Genomic DNA, 26392 nt, shown 5'->3' on the forward strand with positions numbered 1-26392 from the left:
TGAAATTTTTTAGTATTCATGTTTGTAGTTCTTGTACAAGTGTTTGAACACTATTAAAAAATAATTTTTTCTTCATTCCCTATCTGGAATAAATACTTTTTCAAATAAATGAGATTCCTTTTATCATATAGTGATATAAAGCAAAACAGTCTGTGAATTGAAAAAGGTGACACTTGACATCAGTGACTTACAGTTTTTGTTTTTCACACAAATCTGCTAAATCTAAGCTTTTAAGTAGCTGGAGTCTTTTGGATTCTTTTTTTTAAATACATAGATAAATCTGAATAAACAGTTGCATTTTAACAATAGTTTGATTACAAAAATTGTTCTTAAGACTATTGTTTTTTCCATATTTAATGAAGATAATGTTTATTAGTTGTATTAAAATTGTAAACTGGATCATTATAGTTTATTTCAGCAAACTAAACAAAGAAAATACTTAATGTGGTGGTTTACTCATTTTTTGATTGAGATTAGCACATAGATATAAGCATTTTTGAAGTGCCATTGTAGTTCTGTTTGCTCAATTGATTATCGTAGTAAATTTCAAATTTTGGTTTTTATCCTAGCATAATGTTACAGGAAACACTTCTTTTTTTGGCAAGAAGTTCAAGAATCTTAACCCATAGTCACTTTGCAAGCTGTGTTTTATTTCAGGACAACATTAATGCACTTGTTTTGAAATCACAGTTTTCTTTGATTAATCAGTACTTATGAATCACAGCGTAGTTCCATGGTTATAATGTCATCAGTTGTAACTTTATATAGTCTAGTTGATATTTACACATGCATTATAACTGTTAAGAGACATTTCATTGAATTTTTTTCATCATACTTAATGTAAATATTAATTGCATATTTTATGTGTGCTAGAAAAGGCATTTATATACAGTGTTTTTCAACAGTTTCTGGCTTGCTTAGTATAAGATGCTAACATGGTTAAAATAATAAGAAAACAGCATATAACTTTTTATATGTTTACCTACAAAGGAAAGTTACCAGTAATAATAATGCTTTTTTGAAAAAGGTGATTGTTTTATATTCCCTGTACTAGCTTATAGTTAGAAGATTACAGTATATAACAATTTTAAATTTTGTAGAATATTCCATTTTCTTTGGGGTTCTATCTTTCATGTAAAAATAATTCTAAAACAAAGGTTCTGCTATTTGTCAAAATGTTTTGTTGTAGATCAGTTAAAAAATTAAATGCATTTTAATTCTTTTCAAAGTATTTTCATTCACATTATATCCTGATAGAGTTTTAGGACAGATATTACACCATTACCATTGGGAAAACTGAAATGCAAGAAAGCTTTACTGATATGACTAAAGTCTATTAAGGTTATCAGTGGCAAAGTCTGGACTAGGTCTAATTTAATTGAATGGTTTTCCCACTCTACTTGTGGATCATCTGTATGGAGTTACCAAATATTGTTTCTTCTGATGATCAGTCTTTAGTAGATAGAATTTTGGCTTTCTTCTTAGGATGCAATTGCTTAATTTTAAATGGCTTTATGTCATATGCATGACTGTATTAAGGTCATTTAGATGACTCATTAATAACTGGTAATACTACATTAGGAATCCAAAGTTCATTCAGATCCCATGGTTTTTCAAGTGTAAAATATGTCTGAATCATATACTGTCTGTGTGTTATAGGTCCCTAAGACCACTCCTGTGTTCACTGATTTACTAAGAGGACTCACAGACCCCAGCATAGCTATACTCGCAGCTAAAACTTATTATAGTAGAAGGATATAAAGCAGAATCAGCAAAGGGAAAGGTGGATGGAGCAAAGTCCAGAGAAAACCCAGCTCCAGTTTCCACAAATCTCCCATGGAAGTCACATAGCACAGACTTAATTGCGCTGGCAGTGAATATGACAGCATGTGTGAAATGCTGCCAGGAAAGCTCATCTGAGACTGAAGTGCCCAGGGTTTTTATTGGAGGCAGATCACACAAGGCACCACTTGTCTAGCATATACTAAACTGACTCCCAGAAGGAAAGCGGGTATTTGGTATAAACCACATTGTCTAAACAGATAGTTTAGGTAGAGTAAGCCACTTTAGCAGTTAGGAATGATGAGAACTTTTTCTAAATCTAACTTCCAAGATATTGTCCCAGGCCGTCCTTTCTAGGGAGAGCAACTTAAGGTCTGTTGTGTTAACTCTTTTCCATACAGTCTTGCCTTCATTATATGCTTATGTTCTCTTCTGTGTAAGTGTGGGTGTGTAGACATGGAGCAAAAAAGTTTTGAGCCAAAGTCTATAGTTATAAAATTTATTCTGAATCAATCAGTAATAATTTTTATTTATGGAATTTTTTTTAATAACTAAAGCTTAACTGTAGATTCACTTCATTTAGTAAACAATCATAATATTAGCTAACATTTTTTTGTTAGGCAGTCTTCTAAATGTTTTACATGTCTTCATTTAGTCCTCACATACCCTTTGATGTAGGTACAATTATGATAAGGAGTCTAACTAAAATTATTTCTAAGTTAACAAAAGTGTTAATACAAAGTTGGCTCTAATATATTTCAACATTAAAAAAGTGAAATGTTGATTTAAGAACATGTCTACTTGAGGAGGGAGGTGGGAGGGGGGTTCAGGATAGGGAACACATGTATACCCATGGCGGATTCATGTCTGTGTATGGCAAAACCAATACAATATTGTAAAGTAAAAAATGATAATAAAGAACATGTCTACTTATTTTTATCCACATTTTTTCTTGCCATATATTGAATATAATTGAGAAGAAGCAAATTATAGTATGTGGACAGGTAATGAAGGAAGAAATAATCTGATGTATTTATTAAGTTGATTATTAAATTACTTTGTTTTACAGTTTAATCTTATCTTCTCTTTCTCCTATTAGTATAAACAAAGAGAATTATTGTTTGTGAGAGGGAGGTACAGATAAGGACATAGAGCAAAAATGAGTAATGTATATGATATAGAAATCTTTAACACTTTCTTTCCTATAGAATTAAAAATTTTTGTTTTCTAATTTTTTTCCTTCATCAGTCTTTAGATGACCTTTCAAATGTATCTTCTGATGACTCAGTACAACTTCACGCTTACATTTCAGACACTGGTAAGAGACTTTGTGGTTTAATTATTACTTAAAAACTATTGAGTATCATTACCCCTACCTTATCTTCCACATTTATTTTTACAAATCATTTTTCTGTTCTGTAGCCATATTTTCATGTTACTTTTTTTTCTGTAGCATATTTTTCATTAAATTCTATAATGTTTATTATTATATGTGTATTTCCTTTCTTTAAGGTTGTTACTGTTATCATTTGAAAAAGGATAAATTCTGAGCACTTTGTCATTGCTGATAAACTTTGAAACCAATCTTTTCTTTGATTCTAGCTGATAATTGTCTGCATAATTCTTATTAAATTGTTTCGGGGCAGATTTTAGTTTAGTATTTGTTTTCATACATGCAGAAGTCAGTAGATTTCTGGGTAAATGAAGCTTTTGTATAGGAGAACAAGAAATGAAAACAAGAAATGCTTGGATGAGGTGAGATTCGTGACTGAATTAGCATGTGTGCAAAATGGCTAGTGAATTGAAGAAAAAAGTAATTTCGTCATTGTTATTGAGTTATTAGATAATGTCAGTGATGGTTTTCTTATCTGGCTTCTCATGATTCTTATGTGGATCTCTCTTTTCTGAGGATTCTGATATTCTAGCTGTTTTGTCCATTCATTCAACAACTGTTTATCAGCTGCTTAAAGGATATGGAAGCATAATACTAAGCATTTTTAATAAGTTGTTATTTCTGTCAGACAAAATTATGTATAATCACTAAAGAGGCAGTACACTAGAGTGGTTAAGAGGACAACTTTTTATCCAAATTGCTTGGGTTGAAACCCCAGCTTTGCCACTTAATAATTGGGTGAACTTGGATGAGTCTTAACTTCTCTGTATCTTAATTCCTCATCTGTGAAATGGGATAATAGTAATACTTGCCTCATAGAACTAATAAACTAATTGTATTACATTATATATTAGTGTTTGTTTGATAAACATTTACCAGTTGGGCTCCAGAGTCTCTTTGAGTCTGGATCCCATGTCCTTAAGCTTATGACAGGAAGTAGACCTAGTGCAGTACACTTATGGAATGATTCTTGGACTAGTGGACTGGCCCTTCATTAAGGAATCTTGTTTTAAAAAATAGTGGCTGGGTTAGACATATAATGCTTAGTGATGAGATTTACTTATATTTCGGTCCTAGTCCTTATCTGGTTATAGACTAGTAACAAAGAGGTTGCACAGCACCTGCTATGAGTAGTAACATTGTCCTAATGAAAACACAACCTCTTATTTCCACTGCAGCATCTCACCATGATCTTAAAATGTATGTAGCCTCATTATCTTTTAAAATCAAATAACCTTTGTATCTTAGGGCTTGTTTTATAATAGCCCCATATTCTTCCTTTTGTGCACCCATCCTAGTCTGATCTTCCTGCCTATCAAATTTGTATCAAATCAGATTATTATTTTTTAAAATGCTTTCTGACATTCCTTTCTTCTTTCCTTTTCTGTTTCTTACTAGTTTCTTTGTTTTTATTAACTCCTGATTGGTTATGGTGTGCTGCCTAAGTGGCCTCTGATTTCTGTTTTCCTTTGCTAAACCTTTCTTGAACACAGCATATAAAGCCATTGCCTTGTTGGCATGCTGACACTGTTGAGTGATGGTGGTTTTTTAATGTGATGAAAGTGTTGTACAGTTTGTTCTGCATAGGTCTCCAAGTGAAGGATAGTTGAAAGAGGTGAACAGTGAATAATAAAGTCTCTGACAGCAAGATGACCTGGGTCTATCCCCAGTCTTCAGTTCAGTTCAGTTCAGTCGCTCAGTCATGTCCGACTCTGCAACCCCGTGAATCGCAGCATGCCAGGCCTCCCTGTCCATCACCAACTCCCAGAGTCCACCCAAACCCATATCCATTGAGACAGTGATGCCATCCAACCATCTCATCCTCTGTCGTCCCCTTCTTCTCCTGCCCTCAGTCTTTCCCAGCATCAGAGTCTTTTCAAATGAGTTAGCTCTTCACATCAGGTGGCCGAAGTATTGGAGTTTCAGCTTCAACATCAGTCCCGTCTTATGTTTTGTCAAATCAGGAACACTGATATTAGATGGAAAGGAAATGAAGGACAATTCTGAATACAAAGTGCAAATCTTAGAAAAACGTTCATGAAAACCTGGGAGAGATTTCTGTAGAACTGCATTTGCCAGTATAGATTTGTAGCTGTTTTGTGATTAATTTACTAAGAAGGTGCTCAGACGTTTCTTTGCCTAAGTATGTACAAAATACAAAATATTTAGTCAGCTCCAAAACTTGGCCACTTGTTTTTCTGACAAGAGCAATTTATACTTCTGATCAACATGATTGTCTAAACTGCTATGCAAAATTTTGCTTCTTACACATAGAAAAACTGAAAACAGTAGAATAAAAATACCTAAAAGGGGAAATCTACAGGTGGAATAGACTATGAGGAAAAGCAAATATAGGGAGATGAAGAGGAGTTGAAGCCTAAGAGTTTATAGGAGTGTAAAGACTGCTCTTTTGCTTTTGATAGCATTTCTATGTCATCAAATTTAAAAGAGGCACAAATGGGCTAAGGCAGAGGAAAGCCTGGAACCACAGGCCTTTGCATAAAGCCCAGATTCACAGAGGGTGACTTGATATGAAAGAGGAACTAGAAGAACTTAGCCTACTGTCAGAAGAAAGAACAAAGAATGTCAAGGTCATGGTTGGGAATGGTATCACTCATATGAAATTGAAAGGCTGTCTTACATCACATGTGGGTGAAATAAGATTCAGCCATCCTCAAGTAGTTGTGGCACATGGAATATGATAAAAATAATTGTAGAGATAAAATAAGGCAAGGATACCACACTGTAAAAAAGAACTACATCCAATTATAGAAATCAAAAAATAGTTATTGAAATTAAGGTGAGTGAATGAATTAAAAAGCAGATCAGGTACAGATGAGTGGAGACTTAGTAAAGTGTTAGAGACCTGAAAAGGTGATCTTGAGTAGAATACAACATGGCTTTCAGGTGGGAAAATGGAAAATGAGAAAGAATTATTCAAAGCACATCTCTTTACTTAAGATCTGTACAAAATAGGAATAGGTTTTGATTTTCAAGACTGCCTGACTTGGATGGTTTGTGTCAATTCAACAGAAAAAAATGACTTCTTAGAAAAGTCTTCAGAATAAATTACACTTGTAAATTGCTGTATATTTTGAATGAGAAAGATTTGCCAAAAGATCAGATAGATCTTGTTGTTTGTGGTTGTTTTAGTCACTCAGTCTTGTCATTGGCTATAGCCCACCAGGCTCATCTGTCCCTGGGATTCTCCAGGCAAGAATACTGGAATGGGTTGCCATTTCCTCCTCCAGGGGATCTTCCCAATCCAGAGATCAAACCTGCATCTCCTTCATTGGCAGGCAGATTCTTTACCACAGAGCCACCTGGGAAGTCCAGATAGATCTTACCCTGTAGCTTTTGCTTGCAGTTCAGTTTCAGAGCTATCAATATTAATTGAGTTACAGCTGAACAGTGAAGGCTAACACAGAAGCTATTGTTTTGTTTCTGTTAAAAGCTGTTTGGAAAGAGAATCCAAAGTGGACATCACTGTGTAGTTGGTAGTATCATGATAGCCTTGTAGGTCATTTTGTAATGGAACCAACACATATAACATCTTATGGCTGTGAGTACAGATGACAGGAGCCTGTTTTATCCTGGTGACATCCTTTTGTCTTATCTGTCATTTCAAATTCTCCATTTCATGTTGTCCTTTTTGTTTTCGCTCTTCGTCTTCCTCCTTTTTGTGTCTTTTGTTCCTCTTCATTTTGTCTTAAATGACTAGTATATGCTCACTATGACCCATATGCTGTGGCAGGCGTTTGTAATGATCACGGAAAGACATATGCATTGTATGCCATCACTGTACACCGGCGCAATGTGAACAGTGAGGAGATGTGGAAAACCTACCGTCGTTACAGTGACTTCCACGACTTCCACATGAGGATCACCGAACAGGTAGTGAGATTTTTAAAGTTTGTATACTGTATATTGTTCCGTGATTCCATGTTTGATTCTAAATGGTTGTGAGTAATGCTAAGGTATGACCAAAGCTAAGAAAATAAGGTAACAATTTTTTATAATCAACAGTGAATGTTAGAATGGTTTGTCCATTTAACGAATAAATTTTAAACAGTCCTAATCCTTATGGACTAGTGACAAAGTACCAATGATATACCTTGGAAAATTAGAATAAATGTGTATGTCTGATTTTAAGAGAGTGTGTATATCTTGTCCTTTGCTTAGGTATTTGGGTTTATTTAACATATAGATAGAGATCATTGTAAGACATTTTGTGATTTTCTGTTTGGTAATATAATTTAAAGCTGTGGTTATTTTAAATAGCATCCTTTCCCAACTACTAACAGGTAAATCCTCCATTAAGTTGTTTGAAGAACCGAAACCTAAATTATATTTAAAATTAACTAAATAATGATTTTAATTCTTACCAAATACAGCTCTCTTGTTTCATAGAAGTATGAGGACTCTTAAACATAACAAATGTAAATATTTTTATTTTTCTCTGTTTTATCTTTTGTTAAACATTTTTTCTTCTTTTTAACTTAGAACAAAATAAATTATCAGTGGATAAATTGGAATAGGTAATCTGAAATTTATTTTAAGTCATGATAATCTTTCATGCAGTGTTTTAAAATATATAATTATTGGTAAGCCAATAAAATAATAATAATGATGACATTTGATTGGGTGAACTAAAGCTTTGAAATGACATTTTACTACATAAATAATCAGAAAATATATCTTTCACTTAGGATGTAAAAATGTGTGGTTGGCACCATAATTATCTCATTAAAATATTTTGTAAATAGAGTGAGATAACCTACTAATAAAGCTTTAAAGTGTTTAGAAACCAGGTTATTATTGACTTCACAAGCCCATATTAAAAGGACTGTTTTTAATTATATTCATAAGGAAATTAATAACTCTGGGCATATCTCTTCTATTGTTCTTGTTAAATAGATCTCCATGTTTAGCTTGATTTGTTTGCAAAGGTGAAAGAATTTCTGCACCCAAAATTCCTGTTTGATTTTTTTTTTAAATCACATAGTTCATATATCTCTTCCTTTTCATCCTCACACTTTAACCTAACAAGACAAATTGTAAAGTAATGTGAATTACTGAGAGTAGTTTTAGTTACTCGCAAATTTATGGGAATTTGGTATAATATGAAATTTTCTTTGTGTGAATAGTTGTAATTTTTTCCTGCTGTTCAAAGGAATAATCATGCTTAAAGATTCTAGGCTGACTGTAAATACTGTGTTTATAGATTGACAAATATAGATAAAGAACATACTTTAAAAAATCTGTATTGATAGAACAATTCATGTAGAAAATTTACTTTTCAGTACAGCACCAAAATTAAATGCAACTAACTGATAAAGCACAATTCAGTTTTAAAGTGCTCAGTGCAGACAAATGAAGTGGATGTGTTAAAGTTACAGTAGTATGTGATTACTAAAGCATATGGATTGCTTTTGGAGCTTAAGAAATTAAAACCTAAGCTTGTTAAGTGAAATTTTAGGTTTAAGGAAAGTACTAAGCACTTGTAAATAAGACTCACAGTTTGCCTTTTAGTTCTGCCTTATTTATATTTTTAAAACAAATTGTATAAGAAAATGCAGTGAACTTTTAGTTCACTGATGGCAACAGTACAACCAGTGGATGCAAATAAATTCTAACTCCATAGAGCTCTCTAAGTATTAAATTATTTTAGAACAGATTTCATTTTATTTCTTTAACTTTGTGACATAAATTTTTTTCCCATTCTAAACATTAGAACTATTATTTGTTTTCTTTAATGTTTTATAATTTTATAGTCTTAATTTGATACTTTATGGATAAAGATTTATAGGATTAAAAGAAAATAATTGAGGAATGGGATGGAGAGGGAGGTGGGGGTGTTCAGGATAAAATGTTTTCTTCCTTTTTAAATTTAAGGGAAAAAAAAAGAAAATAATTAAAATGTTGAATGTCCAAATTATTTTAGAAATGATCCCACCTCTACCAGTTCATTATTCAGCTTATGACCATGAACAGGACAGACCGAGTCCTTGCCTCTAAGAGCTTGCGTTCCGTGGATAACTCTGTGCCTTTCAGTTTTATTGGATGCCTTATTCCTAAATATGCAGCTTATGTTTATAAATAAAATACCAATGATTTAAAAATATTAAGTATGCATTAAGATAACTGAGTAAAATGTATTTTATGTGTTTGGATATAAATGAACTTTGAATCCTTCTAATAAAAAATTCTAAATGTTTTTCAAATTTTCTAGACCTGACATATTCAGTGTGGAAAGATAAAATCTTTGGGTTTGGAATATCTGTGATTTATGTATAGTATTTGAGTTCTTTGTGAACATTGAAATATATTTTAATTTATATTAGTTCTTTAGGTAGGTTTCTTTTTTTTTATTATTCATTTAAAAATATTTTTGTGACTTTTTGGCAGAGGAAATCCTGTTACTTTGCAGGGAATGGACTACTTTGTACTTGTAAATAATCTTTTAAATATCAAACTAATAATGAATTAATATAGAGTATTAAATTTTTCCATTTTTCTTCCTTTTAAAATAACAATATTTGAGAAAAAATGCTTCTGGTACAGACAGATAATTTTAAAACCAGCTTGATAATTTAGACTTTAAGAAAATAACTGTTACATTTAAATTTTTATTAATAAGGTTTAATGTTTCAAAATTTTGGAGATTGTTGTTTTGAGGAGTACTGCTATATTCCCTTGATATGTTAGTTTACTAGAACTGCCATAACAAAATACCCAGCTTAAACAACAGAAATCTGTTTTCTTATAGTTTTGGAAGCTAGAAGTCCAAGATCAAGTTGTTGGCAAGTTTGATTTCTCTTGAGTCAGCTCTCCTTGGCTTTCAGATGGTGCTGAATATGGCCTCACATGACTTTTTCATTGTATGCTCCCATTCCTGATGGCTCTTTGACTCCCTCTTATAAGGGCTTTGTTTTGATTTTATTCCCTCTCTGAAGGCCTTGTCTCCAAATACAGCCACTTCTGAAGTACTGGAGGTTAAGGTTTCAACATGTGAATTATGAGAGAATAAAATATATTGGTAATGCCTAAATAAACCACGCATTCTGTAAAATTCAGTCAGTAGTTTAAGATACCATTGAAAAGTCATATTCCAGGAAACTAAATATCTTTTAGAACACCTTGAAAAATGTAAATTTACTTCTATAAAATGTAGTTTAAAAAAATTAAAACCAGGATATTATACATTCATATTCAATAAAAACCCATTCTTAACACTTTTGTGAACCACCGAATTTGTGACTACAGCATAACATTTTCCCTGAAAATTACTGCCCCCACTTTTTTTTTCCTTGGCTAGAGTAAAAGAACTACTTTTAACTTTCATGCATAACATGTGATGAACTTGTCACATTATAGCTCCAAGCAACCATCTGATTTGCCGTTCCATTTAATAATTTATCAGAATCTTCCAGTTTTGGGATGAAAATTATCCTACACCTTTTCATTTCCTCTTTTCTTTAATCTCTGCACCAAGAATGAGTTTTCTTTGCAGACTCATTGTTGTCTGTTGTTATTTAATCAAAGAATGGTTTTAGACAGCTTGTTGCTTCCTAGACATGTGTCGCACAGGAAAAGCAATGAAGTTCCTCATTGAAGTTTTAGATACTAGATATTGTCGGCCAAGCACAATAACTTGCTGAATGACATTGTTCTTCGACTTTGTTAGCAGCTAGTATGGTTAAAATCTGTGCTTTAACAAGGCATGGTGGATTGCTAACTATCTGGACTTCTGAAGGTGAAGTCTATAGATGCTAAACTTCAGATATGTATACTTGTTTTTGTTAGTGGCTTTACAAATATAAGGTATATGCTATATAGCTCTTTTATTTTCTTAGTTATTATGAATTTATTTTTCATGTAGTTTCATACAGGGGAAAAGTATCAGTGTTATACTATATGTCATTATATAGACAGAGCTATAGCTGTAATCTGTATTTTGAAGTTTGCCTCTTCTACTTTTAATAGTTAGCTTTTACAGTAATTAACTGATTTGAAATCGTCAATATAAAAATATTTCCTTGAGTTTTTTCAAGAAACTAGAAACTCGTAACTTTGATTATTAATAGTTTATTTGCTAATACTTTATTCTTGTCAAAAGGTTTTTAAACAAAATGTTTTTTAAAACCTTTTGTTATGAAAATTTTGAATGATCTTAAAATCAGAGAGATTATTAAAATGAAAAAACATGTGGTTCATCAGTTATCCATGTTTGTCATTCTTAGAAAATAACTTCTTTGTAATAACATTAGAACTGTGGTTTGGATATATTTGCACAGTATTTTATATTTTCTGATTTGGGCTTAATAAGAAAATATATTGCAAAATCTGTTTAAGATACTTCTGATACATAGAGAAATTGTCACTTGGAAAATACTTTTCTCTTTTTGTAAAAATAATCTAAGATTATTGAATGTATTTTGTTTTGTAGTTTGAAAATCTCTCAAGCATATTAAAGCTTCCTGGTAAAAAGACTTTTAATAATATGGATAGAGATTTTTTAGAAAAAAGAAAGAAGGATCTAAATGCATATTTGCAGGTAAGTTCAGGTTTATTACTCGTAGGTTTCATTTTAATAGAGCACACAAATACAGCTGATTTCTTTGGTAGAGAATGTTTTTACTGTAATAGTGAGATAGCAGCGACTTTTGAGGTGCTGAGATGTGACTTGCAATCTGATCAGTAATTTATAAACATTATTTCTCTGTTTATTAATTTAGAAGTTTTCTGGACACTCAGTGCTAGAAATTTTACCTTCAGGTTTGAATGAAAACATAGCCACACCCACCCCACCCCCCACACCCCCCCCCACAGCTACATACCCACACCTGTACACACACACTCAGTGCTAGAAATCTTACCTTTAGGTTTGGATGAATGCATACCCATACCCACACCCACACCTACACACACACACAGATACATACACACACCCGGAAGATTTCACTTCTGAAATAATAAAATGTGTCTCATAAGTTATTTCCTGCATAAGGACTGTCAGAAATAACTTTATTTTAGAAAGTAGTACCCAAATACCAGATTTTAATAATATCACTTTATGGTTTTTTATACTAATGAATGATTTATAAAGATGTCTCATCTGTTAATATTAGCTCCCCACTTCACTCTTTAGGAGTCAGCAAATTCCAGCCTACAGACCATATAAAGCCTGCCACCTGTTTATTAGAGTTTATTATATTATTAGAACACAGCCACTCGTTTCGTTTACTGCTGTCTATGACTGCTTTTTGGAGAAGGCAGTGGCACCCCACTCCAGTACTCTTGCCTGGAAAATCCCATGGACGGAGGAGCCTGGTGGGCTGCAGTCCACGGGGTCGCACAGAGTCGGACACGACTGAAGCGACTTAGCAGCAGCAACAGCATGACTGCCTTTACACTACTACATTGGAGTTGAGTAGTTGCAGCAGACTGTGGACCACAGAACGTAAAATAATTATTATATAAACTGTACATAAAACATTTACTGACCATGTCCTAATATTTAGTGAAATTTAGCCAATACTATACTTGATATTTTGGGGGAAGTTTTCTCTCTCTTAAACGTTTATAAGTTTAATTGAGTTTGCTTACAACTATTTCATAGCACTACAGTTTACTGAAAGGCTAGAAAAAACATAAATCTGCTGTTATTCACCTTTGTCTCCTGCCTTAAGGCTAAATGATATTATTTATATGACTTGTTAAACATTTTGATTTTTTAGAATGTATTAACTTTAATTGCATTAAAATCTGTATCAATTATTTATAAAATTTAGAAAATAAGCACCTTTTTCAAAATCTGGTGCCATAAATGTATGTTTTAGTTGTGGCTGTACTGTCTGCATCTTACCTAATGATCTCAATATGTCTAAACATGTTTCATTGAAGGAATTAAGCTAGAATGTTAGACTATATCATGTTGTAAAAGCAACAGTTTGTTTTGGGTCCTCTTTGTAATACTTAAAAGTTTTCATTTTAATTGTTTTATGTACATTCCATTAACGGTAACTTTAAAATTAGAATGTGAATAACAGCAGTTTACTGCTATAGCTCTTCTTAGTTATAAGCTGTAAAACCTGAAAATGGAATAGTAAATAACATTTTGGGGAATTCCCTGGCAATCCGGTGGTTAGGACTTCACACTTCCACTGCAGGGGAAACTAAGAGCCCACATGCTACGTGGTGAGGCTAAAGTAAATAGATAGGTAATAGATAAATGTGTTAATATTTTAAAAAATAATGACAGCATTTTTTACTATACATTCTTACCTTTCTAGCAGATGACATTGTAAGTAGCAGTTAATTTCCAGTACCCTATCAATATAAGATGCCTCTTATTTTTCCTGTTAGTTACTGCTAACTCCTGAAATGATGAAAGCGTCTCCAGCCTTGGCTCACTATGTGTATGATTTCCTTGAGAACAAAGCCTATAGTAAAGGGAAAGGGGATTTTGCTCGCAAGGTAAGCAGACCATTGCATTGGCTTTCTGCGTAGGTCTGTTTTCTTACTTTGTTTTCAGTAAAAGAAGATAATTTATGTGTATGTTTTAAAACTAGAAATTTTATTAAATGTTCTTTGGTATCTTCTGTGCTTTATCAAAGAGTCAGACACGTCTGAGTGACTGAACTGATGCTTTATCAAGCCTACTATATATAGGCATATCTAATAAACTCCTGTTTTTACATGTAGATTAAAATCTAGTAGTAGCTGGAAAGGGGAGAGAAAAAATAAAATAAAAGCTTTGTTTCTGAAATGATGCTTTAAGGAAAGTTGGCCTAAGACAAGCCACAGGCTTTCATTAGTTTAAGAAGGAGCTGTTAATCCTTCTTATTGGGAGGAAATTTCTTTTAATTGGAGTAAGGATAGTAAAAATGTTAAGAAGACTCTGTCCTGAAAGTATTTATGCCTTTTGAGTAAAATAGTTATTATTTAAATTTTTAGGGACACAGGCCTGTTCTGGAAATAAGATGCTAGGTTAAGACAATAAATGATTTACTGCTCAGGTTGGGTGAGAGAGTTCACTGGGTGAGAAGGCAAACAGTGGAATCAGGCAATGTTTGGTTCAAATTCCTGTTCTGCCATTTATTAGTTGTGGCCTGCAAAATGTTACTTGACCTCTGGGCCTTAAGTTTCCTCAAGATTGAAGGTGTTAATCCTCAATTTAGAGCATGTGTGAGTCAAATGAAATAATCTATGTATGACAGTGCCTGTCTGAATCAGTGTTGGCTCTTAGAAGTTAGTAACAATAGTAACAGGAGCTGTAGCATTAGTTGGGGAAACTATAAGTAGGAATTCTGTGTATTATTTTTGCAACTTTTTAAAAGTCTGAAGTTATTTCAAAATGAAAATTAAAAGACTTCCCCACCTCTCATCCCCTATAAAAAGAATAACTTGTTTAAAAAAGATTAAGGAATTGGTACAACTAAGAATTAACAACTGTAAGAACTTCAAATGATCTCTCAAGGATTCCATGGTTTAACATCCAAGTGAATGCTAATATTTCTAAATGGAATGTTTTATTTTAATAATAAATTCTAGGCTATGTATTTTATAATGATGGGGGGAAAATATGGTGACCTTATCTTTGTATTTCATGATTGAAGTGATTGAGTTTTAATTCCAACTCTAAAATAGCTTTATTGTTAATAGAGATGCATGTTAATATTCCATCTTTTTTATGTTTACCTTAGTTTATCTCTTAAGATTGCATCTATTTGAGATAAATTATAAATTGATAATAGCCTTTTGAGATAAAAGAAGCATTATATTGTTTAGTCGCTAAGTTTTGTCCAACTCTGTGACGCCATGGACTGCAGCATGCCAAGCTTCCCTGTCCTTCACTATCTCCTGGAGTTTGCTCAAACTCTCAGTGATACCATCCAACCATTTCATCCTCCATAGCCCCTTTTTCCTCCTGCCCTCAGTGTTTCCCAGCATCAGGGTCTTTTCCAGTGAGTTAGCTCTTCACATCAGGTGGCCAAAGTATTGGAGCTTCCGCTTCAGCATCAGTCCTTCCAGTGATATTCAGGGTTGATTTCCTCCAGGATTGACTGGTTTGAGTATTATATTAAATGTAGGCAGTCTCTTTTTTACTGCCCTGCAGTAGCGTGTGCATATGTGTGTATGTATGTATGTATGTGTTTATCTCCAAATAGTTCCATGTCGCTTTTTAAAAAAATCACTACTAGAGTCTAAAAATCCTTTTGAGTCACTTCTGGGAATCCATAGTAACATACATTTTCATAAATCATATTAATAATTACTAAGTTCATCTTGACATCTTTCAGATTGTTGGGATAATTTTCATGAATATCAAGAGGAGTTTTCAGTTTTCCTTTTTGGATAAATTGTAGTTTAATATTTTCCTTTATTGTATTTCACTGGAAATTAAATAGCTATTAGAGATAATAATCTACAAACATTTTATCAGTGGCTGATTGTGTTGGAGAAGACTCTTGAGAGTCCCTTGGGCTGCAAGGAGATCCAACCAGTCCATCCTAAAGGAGATCAGTCCTGGGTGTTCTTTGGAAAGACTGATGTTGAAGTTGAAACTCCAATGCTTTGGCCATCTGATGTGAAGAGCTGACTCATTGGAAAAGACCCTGATGCTGGGAAAGATTGAGGGCAGGAGGAGAAAGGGACAACAGAGGATGAGATGGTTGGATGGCATCACCGACTCAATGGACATGGGTTTGGGTGGACAGGGAGGCCTGGTGTGCTGTGGTTTATGGGGTCTCAAAGAGTCAGATACGACTGAGCAACTGAACTGAATCAGAGCTTGAGAAATAGTACTTTATAACACATTATCTTGGTCACACAATTTGCCTAGCTTTGCAAAATTTATGGGCCAGTTCCTAGAAGGACAAGTGGTCTTCCTCTATGCACACGGTATCTTTCCAGTTGTTTTTTTTTTATCAGAGTGTAATGGCATTTTTAAGCTGTAAGTAGGGACCTAAATTTAAATTCAAATTCCCTTGTTTGCATTTTTAACTGATACAAATAACTGAGGTGACAATTGAATGAATAGCTAACATCTAGTTAAGTCAAGCAAAGTGTACACTTTTGCCGGCAATCAATAATTTACTCGTCTGCTTGGTAATGTGTAATTGTCTTTTTTTTTTTTGCTCTAAACATTTATTTTAAGACATATCTTGCTGCTGGAAATGTTAGATTGTGATAGACTGATTTTATGCTTCTAAAATTCTACTTTTTTCATGGTTGGGAGACATAATCATGTGTAGAGGTTTTTCCATGCTCCTTTACTCCCTCCACTTTCCACCACCAATACAGATGTTTAAGCTTTACCCTCAGAAATTGGATGGTGAAAAAATAGGAACAAAAAGGAAAATGGATCCTGAAGGTCTAGGATTGGTGCTCAGACAGCTATTTTTAATTATTATGTAACTCATGGTATAGATTTAAGTTCTCTTATTTTGAAAGAGTATTAGTGGTAGTTGGCCTCATGCCTGGGCTTCCCAGGAGGCACTGGCGGTAAGGAACATGCCTGCCAGTGCAGCAGGCATAAGAAATGTGGATTCGATCCCTGGTGGGGCGAGATCCCCTTGAAGGAGGGCGTGGCACCCCACTCCAGTATTCTTGCCTGGAAAATTCCATGGACAGAGAAGCCTGGTGGGCTACTGTCCATGAGGTCACAAAGAGTCAGACATGACTGAAGCGAATTAGCATAGCATAGCCTCAAGCCGGAGAAGGCAGTGGCAGCCCACTCCAGTACTCTTGCCTGGAAAATCCCATGGACGGAGGAGCCTGGTGGGCTGCAGTCCATGGGGTCGCTAAGAGTCGGACACGACTGAGCGACTTCACTTTCAGTTTTCACTGTCATGCATTGGAGAAGGACATGGCAGCCCACTCCAGTGTTCTTGCCTGGAGAATCCCAGGGACGGGGGAGCCTGGTGGGCTGCCCTCTATGGGGTTGCACAGAGTCGGACATGACTGAAGCGACTTAGCAGCAGCAGCAGCCTTAAGCCTGGACAGCAATTGAGGTTGTATTCATTTAACCAGCCTCAGATTGTATTAGCTGAACCCATGTTTCCACTGTGAAGTGTAAGATATATAAAATTCTAAAGTACTTCTGATGGTGTTCAAACAATTTTTAATGTAAGTTAATAGATTCAAATGAAATTCATGCCTTTTATGCTTCTGAAATTCTGCCTTATCTGTAAACATTAAAACTTAGTTGAATGGTGGCCATTTTTCCTAAAGTTGTACATTTTAAGTGTGGTATTCTCATGTTTATCTCTTAAGAATTCTTGTGTTCTAAAACACTGGCAATAGTGTCAGTATAGAAGTAATGTCCTGACTGATTTGAACATACTGTTCTGGTTAACTAAAAATTACTATTGTGTATAGAATTAGGATTAACACACATACATATATATTATAATTTTACACCCAAATATATATATGTATATATAATTTTACACACAAGTGCACGTGCACACATGATGGTTAACTTCTTCTTTTTACCCTTTTTAATCTCTGTATCTCTTCAGTGGCAGCGGTTTTCAAGCCTCTCTTCCTCATTCCTCACCTTTGGTTCTACTGTGAATTTGTTGTATTGTGACAATGTCCCTTCTAGAGGTTGTATTTTCCAGCAAACATATCTGTAAGACTGTTGTCCCTGCTTACGCCAGAGAATTATTAAAACTTCTACAGTTATCTTGAAATTCCCTTTTGTTGTTATTGTTTATTACAGTACCTATTTCACCTTTTCTGGTTTTCTTGTTGAAAATCATGAAAGCATATTAAATAATTTTATCTTATTAGTATCTATTAATGTTGTGTTTCTTAAACAGTGGAGTTCAGTGTTTTTTGCTATGATTGCTATTTTTTTTTTTCCTTCCTGCATGGAACATAATTTGTTTCTGTGGTAGTCTTTATAAGATTCAACACTTTCTGGAAAATATTCTTAGTATTGTTTGACTTTGGTTTGGTGTCTGGTTTTTATTTTCTCCTTTCCTTCCCTTCCTCCTCCTCTCCCTCCCTCCTCCTCTCTTTCTTTCATTTGTTTTGTTTGTTTTTATCTGTTAAAAATCAAGATCCCATATGCATCTACTTTGGTTTCTTTATTAGATGGTTCTCCCTTTCTTAATTGAAACTATCTGGCATCTATTACAGTCAGAATGTCAATTTTAAAGCTTCCTATCCCTCTGAGATTATTTCTTTATATATCTCTCAGCATATTTTCCTTATGGTTTTTCTATTCTGCCTTAGTAAAATATGGCTTGCATGTCTGATTTGCAGCTTCTCTTTTTCCTAATAGATTCCAGTTTCCTTCCATAGATTCTAATTGAGGATGAAACCTATCCTAAAAACTACTTTGTTAAATAAATCTTAGTTCTTTGAGCTTTCTGTTTGTTTATTGTATCTGCTCATTTACTTTCCAATATTGCTCAGAATATCTATGTCTTTGCTGCCTTGAATCACGGCAGAAGTATGTTGTGGCTGTTTATACTTGGATAAGTTTCTGTTTGGGAAAACTCTTCATTTTTTTCAGAGGTTTTCTTAGTAAGAAGGCAACCCAAGGTTTATATTCATTTTCTTCCAGTAAATATATCACTTGTATATTTGTGTCTGAAAATACATTTTAAAGACACTCTGAAGACAACAGTTCAGTACTTTTAAAAGGCAATGAGTTACTACAGACTGGAAAGTTATTACACCTTTCGTGTGTTGCATTTGGTTTTCTGAGGCTTCTCAGTTGAATAATAAACTTGATACAGTGAAGTCATGATATAATATCTTTTCCCTTTAGATGGACACTTTTGTAAATCCACTTCGAAATTCTATGAGGAATGTTTCAAATGCAGTCAAATCCCTTCCTGATAGCTTGGCAGAGGGAATGACTAAAATGTCGGACAACATGGGCAAAATGTCAGAAAGATTAGGTCAAGATATAAGGCAATCATTTTTCAAGGTAAGAAGTGTTTTCAGTAATGTCTGAAGGAAATGATTTTTAAGTCAACTAAGATTTACTGAGCTCCTGCTTAGGTTTACCTTATTTCTCTTTGTAAGTCCAAAGCTCTCTAGACACATAGTCTCATAAAGAATTAAAAAGCTAAAGAGAATTGATTATCAGAAGTGGATACTATAAAATGCACTCACTTCTCAGTCTCTTGCAATGCAATTTAAAAATTAAAGCACATTTAAAATTAGTGAAGTTAACATTCTTTGTAGTGTTTTATCCCATTATACCATATTTACTCTATAATGTTAAAATTTACAGCAAAACCAGTACATGCTATTGTATAAATTATACTAGTATTCATCAGCAAACATAAATTTCTCCTGAGTCACACGATTAAGATTCATGAGATGAAAGGGAGGAAGAGTCTTTCAACATCATCAATCCTTAGTATGTAGATACCTGTGAGAGGAACAGAGGAGTTTGCTTGGGAGCATTTTCATTATACTAGTAGTGGATACTGGTGAATCAAGTAGTTTTTTGCTTCCTAATGTACATTTTTAAAAATAATTTCGACCTAGTTGTTTAAAGTTATAATCAAGACTATGAAAGAAATCATGTAGGTATGAGAACTTTGTTTGTTAGATCATGTTTCCATGAAGAGGAAATATATAGAAACACAGATAGAATTTATTTGTTGTAAGAGACAGTTCCTAAAATATAGTGTGTGTAAGTCATACTCTTCTGTCAACTCTCATATCTCCTCTGATGCTCCATCTGAACTTCTAATCGTGGGGCAGTGCACTAACAGTGAAGGAAGGGTTGTCTGGTGCCGCTTCTGCCGGTAACTACCCATATGACTTCATAAGAAGTCACTGAACTTTTGCAGGCTTCTTTTTCCTGACCAGTATGTGCAGGGGTTATAACAGGTGATCTTGGTGGTCCTTCCTACACTGAGAAATGATTACCAGCTAGCACTGGTCTTTCTGTCCCTTTTCTCAATAGCTTACATTATGTAACAATTAGTTAATTAGTTTCTTTCAGCCTGTTAACATACTGCAAGGCTCTTTATGATAGAAGAAAAAAGATTGCAGTTCTATTCTCTCACTGTGCTATTCACTTTTGTCTTTAAATCATTTAACATTTCTTAGCTTTAAATTCTGAAAAGTATGGAGGTTTGAAAGACTAATATCTCCTTCCAACTCAAAATGAATCCTTTTTTTTTTTTTAAGGGAAAAAAAATCTGTTGATAGTGAAATAATTACCCTTTTATATTTGGTTTTTAATTTTAGATTGTTAATACTTTGTTAATGCTCTATAACTTTTATCTATTGTCCCCAGAGTCAAATCAAGGGCTCTTTATTATATTTGACACTTGTTTCAGTTTATTATCTTGTGTTCTTTCATTTTCTGCTTTAGTGTGTTTACTTTGTTATTGTTGTTGTTGTTGTTTTTAATACTAGGTTCCTCCTCTAATTCCCAAGACTGATTCAGATCCTGAACATTGTCGAGTTTCAGCTCAACTTGATGATACTGTGAGTTAATTTTTGTTTTGGTAGCAGTCAATTGGAATTCAAATCATACTTTGCAGATCTTTTTAACTTTTTAATGAACTATAATATGTATATGTCATTAATATACTCATATTTTAAACATTAAGTTTGATGAATTCTTACAAACTGAACATAGCCAAGTAACCAGCACTGTAAACAAGAAGCAGAACGTTGCCAGTACCCCAGAAAGCCCCTAATGCTCTCTTCCTATCACTGTCCTCCCCCCTGCCAAGGATAATCACTGTCCTGACTTCTACCCTGCTTTTATACTTTATATAGATGAAACTGTAAGGTATGTACTCCTTTCAGTCTGGCTTTTTTTGTTCAACATTGTGGTAGCCTTCCATGTTGTTCTGTGTGATTGTGGTTTCTTCATTCTTGTGGCCTTACAGTACCACATTTTGTAAATATAATACAATTTATTTGCTGTGTTATGAACAGTACTCCTATCAACATTTGAGTACATATCTTTTGATTAAATAAGTATGTATACATTTCTCTCTGTACCCAGAAATGGAATTGCTTGGTCAGGGGTTATGAATATATTCAATTTTAATAGATACTCTCAAATAGTTTTCCACACTGTTGTACCACTTACATTACCATCAGCAATGCATGAGAATTTCAGAGGTTCACAGCCTGCCAGAATTCAATATGTTTATGTTACGCCTTTTTAATTTTAGCCATCCTGGTTGTTGTATCTCATATGGATTTACATTTCTCTGATCATAAGTCTGTTGTCCATTTGAGTGTCCTGTCTTATATGTCTAGTCCTTTCCCCCATTTTTCTGTTGGCTTGGCTGTCTGTCTTTGTCTTTGATTAGTAAGAGTACATTGTATAATCTGGGTATTGGTTATCTGTCAGATACAAGTATCTGTATATTGTAAATATCTTCCACTTTGGGTGCTTTTATTCTCTGTGTATGATCTGTGTCTACTGCACAGTCACATAGATGTTCTCCTATGCTTTTCTTCAAGCATCATTTTTCTTTACCATGCTAAAACTTAGATTTGCTATTCATCTAGAATTGATTATTGTGTGTAGAGTGATATAGGAGTTCAGTTGACCTAAGCACTATTTATTGAGAAGGCCTGCTTTCCCCATTGTATGTTTCTCCCTTGTTACAAGTTAAATTATTTTATATATTTGAGTCTGTGCTTTATATTCTGTCCTATTATGCAGATTTATTTTAAAGTTATAATTATCCCCTTCAGTTTCTCATTGGATTTCTTTACAATAAACTGTCTTAAAGATAATATTTTTGTTTTTTCAAGAATATTTTAGAATGTTTATTATGTGTTGTACTGTTATAATATCCGTAACATTATGCCTTTTAGTAAATGTTTATAATTTGTTCATTAGAATTGTTAGGTGGCACTAAGCTCATGAATATACTTGATCAGAGAATAGAGCAGTATTGAGAGTAGATAAGACATGAACTTTTGATATGTAAAGAGAAGGCACACTTAAGAAAATGTTTACAACACAGTGAAAAATGAATGACTCATGCTGTTTTCTCAGTATTCAAATTGCAATATTGATGAGGAAATAGAAAAGAATAGCTTAGTGATCAAAGAATTATAAAATTACTAGCAATTATGCAGTTTGTTGCAGTACTGGATCTGCACCTTTCTCGTTTTCTCTATATATTTCCACATCGAAGGATTCTCATTGTCTTCCTTTACTTTTTATATCATTAATTGAATATTCCCATGGTGAAAGTGTACAAATTTTTACTTGTTAAAAATTAAAAGAAAATTCTAGTAATTTAGTCACCTTTTGTAATGTTAGCTGTGTACTGGATTTTATTTCAGGTTCTTTATTGTAAGAATGCCTAATATGTACAACTCACTAACCAAGCAAAGCAAAATGTTCTGTGTAGATTTTATTTTGTTCTATTGAATAAAAAGAAATGTTGAGAATATTTTGTCTTTTTGAAAAAGTTGCTCCAGAGAATAGGCAGAGGGGCTAGCTAGCATGTATTATAAACTAACAGAGACTCTAGTAAAAGATCCCAAATCCTAAGGTCAAGGTCATCATGAATCCACTTTGAGAAGTTTTTTTCAGCGCAGCTTTGAAGTTTACTCATCATTGTAGATTTGTTGAATTCTGTTTTCTGTCAAAACAGATGTTAAAAGTATTTTTTGCTAAATTAGAATTAAAAGTCAGTTATAAAGGCTATAGTATAACTTGTTCTCCAACCTGTAAATTATAGTAATCATTTGGTAAAAGCAACAAAATTAGCCATTCACAAGAGATAGATAACTCAAATAAATGTATCTCATTTCTTCCCATTATTTTCTCAGGTGGATGATAATATTCCACTTAGGGTAATGCTGCTTCTCATGGATGAAGTATTCGACTTAAAAGAGAGAAATCAGTGGTTGCGAAGGAATATCAAAAACCTACTTCAACAACTTATAAGAGCTACATATGGCGATACTATTAATAGGTACCACTTTTTTAAAAAAACAAAAAGCTACTTAGAGCTGATCTTACTTAGCTTTTAAAGTTTTACTTTTAGAAGTAGACTACCCAAACTTTTGTAGGGGAGTTTCTTTCTGTGGGCCTTTGAAGAAGGTTATTGAAGCATTCTGTTGCTCTCAGAGATAATCTACACACAAATTAAGTTGCTTACTCCATGAAAGAAGTAATATTTCTCTATTTGATTTACCTTCTAAAATCTTGACCATACTCATTTAAATTTCTTTACTTTCAGAAAAATAGTTGACCATGTTGATTGGATGACCTCACCGGAGCAAGTAGCCGACTTAGTGAAACGTTTCAGGTATGTCTTTAGACACAGTCTTCTGCAGGTAGCACAGAGTTGAGCATTGTTATCACTAACTTTCATTGTGTTCCTTTTCTTTTTGGCCATAACATTGGTTTTAATCATGACTGATGAGCAAAAAGACTTGTAAAAATTATAATGAACATTTATCCCTTGGACTTATTAATCTTTGTTTTCTTTAGAACCAGAATAGAAAAAAAAATTGTAAATGAAAAAGCTTTTTAGATCTTAGGCTACATTTTATCACAGTAATGTGGCTTCAAAATAATTGAAATATTACATGGCATGGTCATATAATCAGATTAACTAGTTTTGGAGATTAATCTTTTTCAGTTGTATTTGCTAACTTTGATTTTAAGTGAGATATTTTAGAAATTTGTTTGTCTGACCATGGTCTAAATTTTTATTTAGACCCTTTTATTTATTTTTATTTAGGCTCTTTTATTTAGAGGTTTTTTTTTAGAATCTCTGAAAAGGTTCAGATTAAGAGCAGTGATACTCCAGTTCATATATCAATTCTCCAAAAATGTTCTCAGCCCCTTTTCTGTGTCTAGCCCACTTAACTGGGGACTGAGAGGTAAGATTCAGTCCCTTCAAGGAATGCATGGCACAGCAGAGAAATAAACATCTTTTCTAACAGTGAGAGATAAGCAGGACACAAATATGCATGGCATCATGTCCTTTGAAGTAACAGAAACAAGGCAACTATCAATAGTGTACAATATTTGTTTGGCACCATCCAACTACTTGACTATGGCCACTTTCTGATTTTATCCTCCTTTACGAGACAGGGGTTTTTGTTTCCATTTTGTTACAAGGAAATTGAGAATTTGAGAAGTTCAACAGCTTGCCCAAAGGCTCACGTGCTAGAAAGTTGGGAAAACAAGTTTCTCTAATCTGAAGCTGAGTTTCTCCTCACTGTACCATATTGTTTCTAAAAGCTGAACTGCCTTCCCTGGCATGTTCATTCTGTTTCAGGGTGGATAAATGTTGTTCCTCTGGAGGGCACATTGGAATCACTTGAACAGCTTTAAAAAGTACTGACTGATCCTTAGGTCCCATTTGCAGAGTCTGACTTAATGCATCTGGTGGAAGGCCTGGACATTGAGTGTTTAAAACTCCTAGGTGTTTCTAATGTGCTGTCAGTTAAGAACTGTTCTGCCCAGGCTCTCTCTGAGACCAGATCCCAGGTAGAAGCTTAGTTATTGTGCTTAATTCCTCTCATTGGCTTGAAGAACTAAGGAACAGTAATCAGCACACTGTAAAGTAAAGAAGAATGGATTATATAGGTGAAAGAAACATTGTAATCAACACAGCTGTAAGATGTGGGAGCAGTTACTCCAGGGCATACTTTTGTTATTCTTTTCTTAGTTACTGCACTTAGTTACTATCTGTTGAATATCACACCTGTATAGAGTTTCAGAAATGTTTCCTTTTTCTGTTTGCATTTGTGCTTTCTGTAGAAAATTAGAATAATTTTACCAACTTGTATCATTAGAAAATGAAAATGTTTACAAAATTTTTTTAATCTTCTTAAATAGAGATGCCTTTTGGCCAAATGGCATTTTAGCCGAGACTATCCCATGCAGAGATAAAGGTATTCGAATGAGAACAAGAGTTGCAGGAAAAACTAAATTACTTTCAATTATGCCAGGTAAGTGAACATTTTTAGCATAAATCTCAATTTGTACTTCCGAATTTATGGCATGCGTTGAGCATGCCAAATTTAGCTGCCTTTTGACTATAATAACTTATCAATTTGATGGCTTATATACCAGGAGGCATTTTGCTAGTTATTTCTCATATATGTTTAACTAATCCTCATAACAATATTGAAGAAGAAAATGGCAACCCACTCCAGTACTCTTGCCTGGAAAATTCCACAGATGGAGGAGCCTGGTAGGCTACAGTCCATGGGGTCACAAAGAGTCGGACACAACTGAGCGACTTCACTTTCTTTCTTTCTATAGTTCCTTTTGGAGCAGGAGATGACAACCTGTTCTTGCCTGGAGAATCCCATGGACAGAGGGGCCTAGTGTGCTATGGTCTATGGGGTTGCAAAAAGTCAGACACGACTAAGTGACTAACACACACACACACACACACTCTAATATAACAATATTATAAAGCGTAGGGAGCTGTTAACATCACAGCTTTAAATATGAGGGAAAAAATCAGCTGAAAGGGATTGAGTGTAAATACCCAAGGTAGATTCCCTGATATCTACCTTGGAATAGATGGTAAAAAAACTGCCTGCAATGCAGGAGACTGGGGTTCGATCCCTGGATCGGGAAGATCCCTTGGAGAAAACAATGGCCACCTACTCCAGTATTCTTTTCTGGAGAATTCCATAGACAGAGGAGCCTGGTGTTCTATAGTTACTCCATGGGGAATTCTAGGGACAGAGGAGCCTGGTAGGCTATAGTCCACAGGATCACAAAGAGTTGGACACGACTGAGCAACTAAAACACACACACCCGAGGTTTAAGGAGTGAGTATTGGAACTCTGACTTAGCTTTGAGTTCTTGAAACCACTGTATTCACCACTTAAGTAAAAATTATACTTTTAACCATTTCACTTTGCTGTCTTGAAACATTTTAAGAATAAAGTTGATGATAAAATCTGTGACAGATGAAAGTGAAAGTCACTCAGTCGTGTCTGATTCTTTGTGACCCCGTGTATACAGTCCCTGGAATTCTCCAGGCCAGAATACTGGAATGGGTAGCCTTTCCCTTCTCCAGGGAATGTCCCCAACCCAGGGATCGAACCCAGGTCTCCTGCATTGCAGGAGGATTCTTTACCAGCTGAGCCACAAGGGAAGCCCAAGAATACGGGAGTGGGTAGCCTTTCCCTTCTCCAGGGGATCTCCCCAACCCAGGAATCAAACAAGGGTCTCCTGAATTGCAGGCAGATTCTTTACCAACTGAGCTA

The 26392-nt window shown here is 34.2% G+C and overlaps 1 protein-coding gene across 1 annotated transcript in view; it reads left to right on the top strand.

Annotated features, from left to right (window-relative positions):
- SNX13 (sorting nexin 13) overlaps positions 1-26392 on the top strand; it is a 147878-nt gene that overhangs the window by 115887 nt on the left and 5599 nt on the right. The window contains exons 17-25 of the mRNA XM_018047351.1: positions 3031-3100; positions 6930-7069; positions 11625-11732; positions 13544-13654; positions 18966-19127; positions 20579-20650; positions 22976-23121; positions 23389-23457; positions 25002-25114. Coding sequence (XP_017902840.1) covers positions 3031-3100; positions 6930-7069; positions 11625-11732; positions 13544-13654; positions 18966-19127; positions 20579-20650; positions 22976-23121; positions 23389-23457; positions 25002-25114 — 991 coding nt within the window. The remainder of the gene's footprint in view (positions 1-3030; positions 3101-6929; positions 7070-11624; positions 11733-13543; positions 13655-18965; positions 19128-20578; positions 20651-22975; positions 23122-23388; positions 23458-25001; positions 25115-26392) is intronic.

Source organism: Capra hircus, chromosome 4 (genome assembly GCF_001704415.2).
Source record: "Capra hircus breed San Clemente chromosome 4, ASM170441v1, whole genome shotgun sequence".
In the NCBI taxonomy this organism is placed as follows: Eukaryota; Metazoa; Chordata; class Mammalia; order Artiodactyla; family Bovidae; genus Capra; species Capra hircus.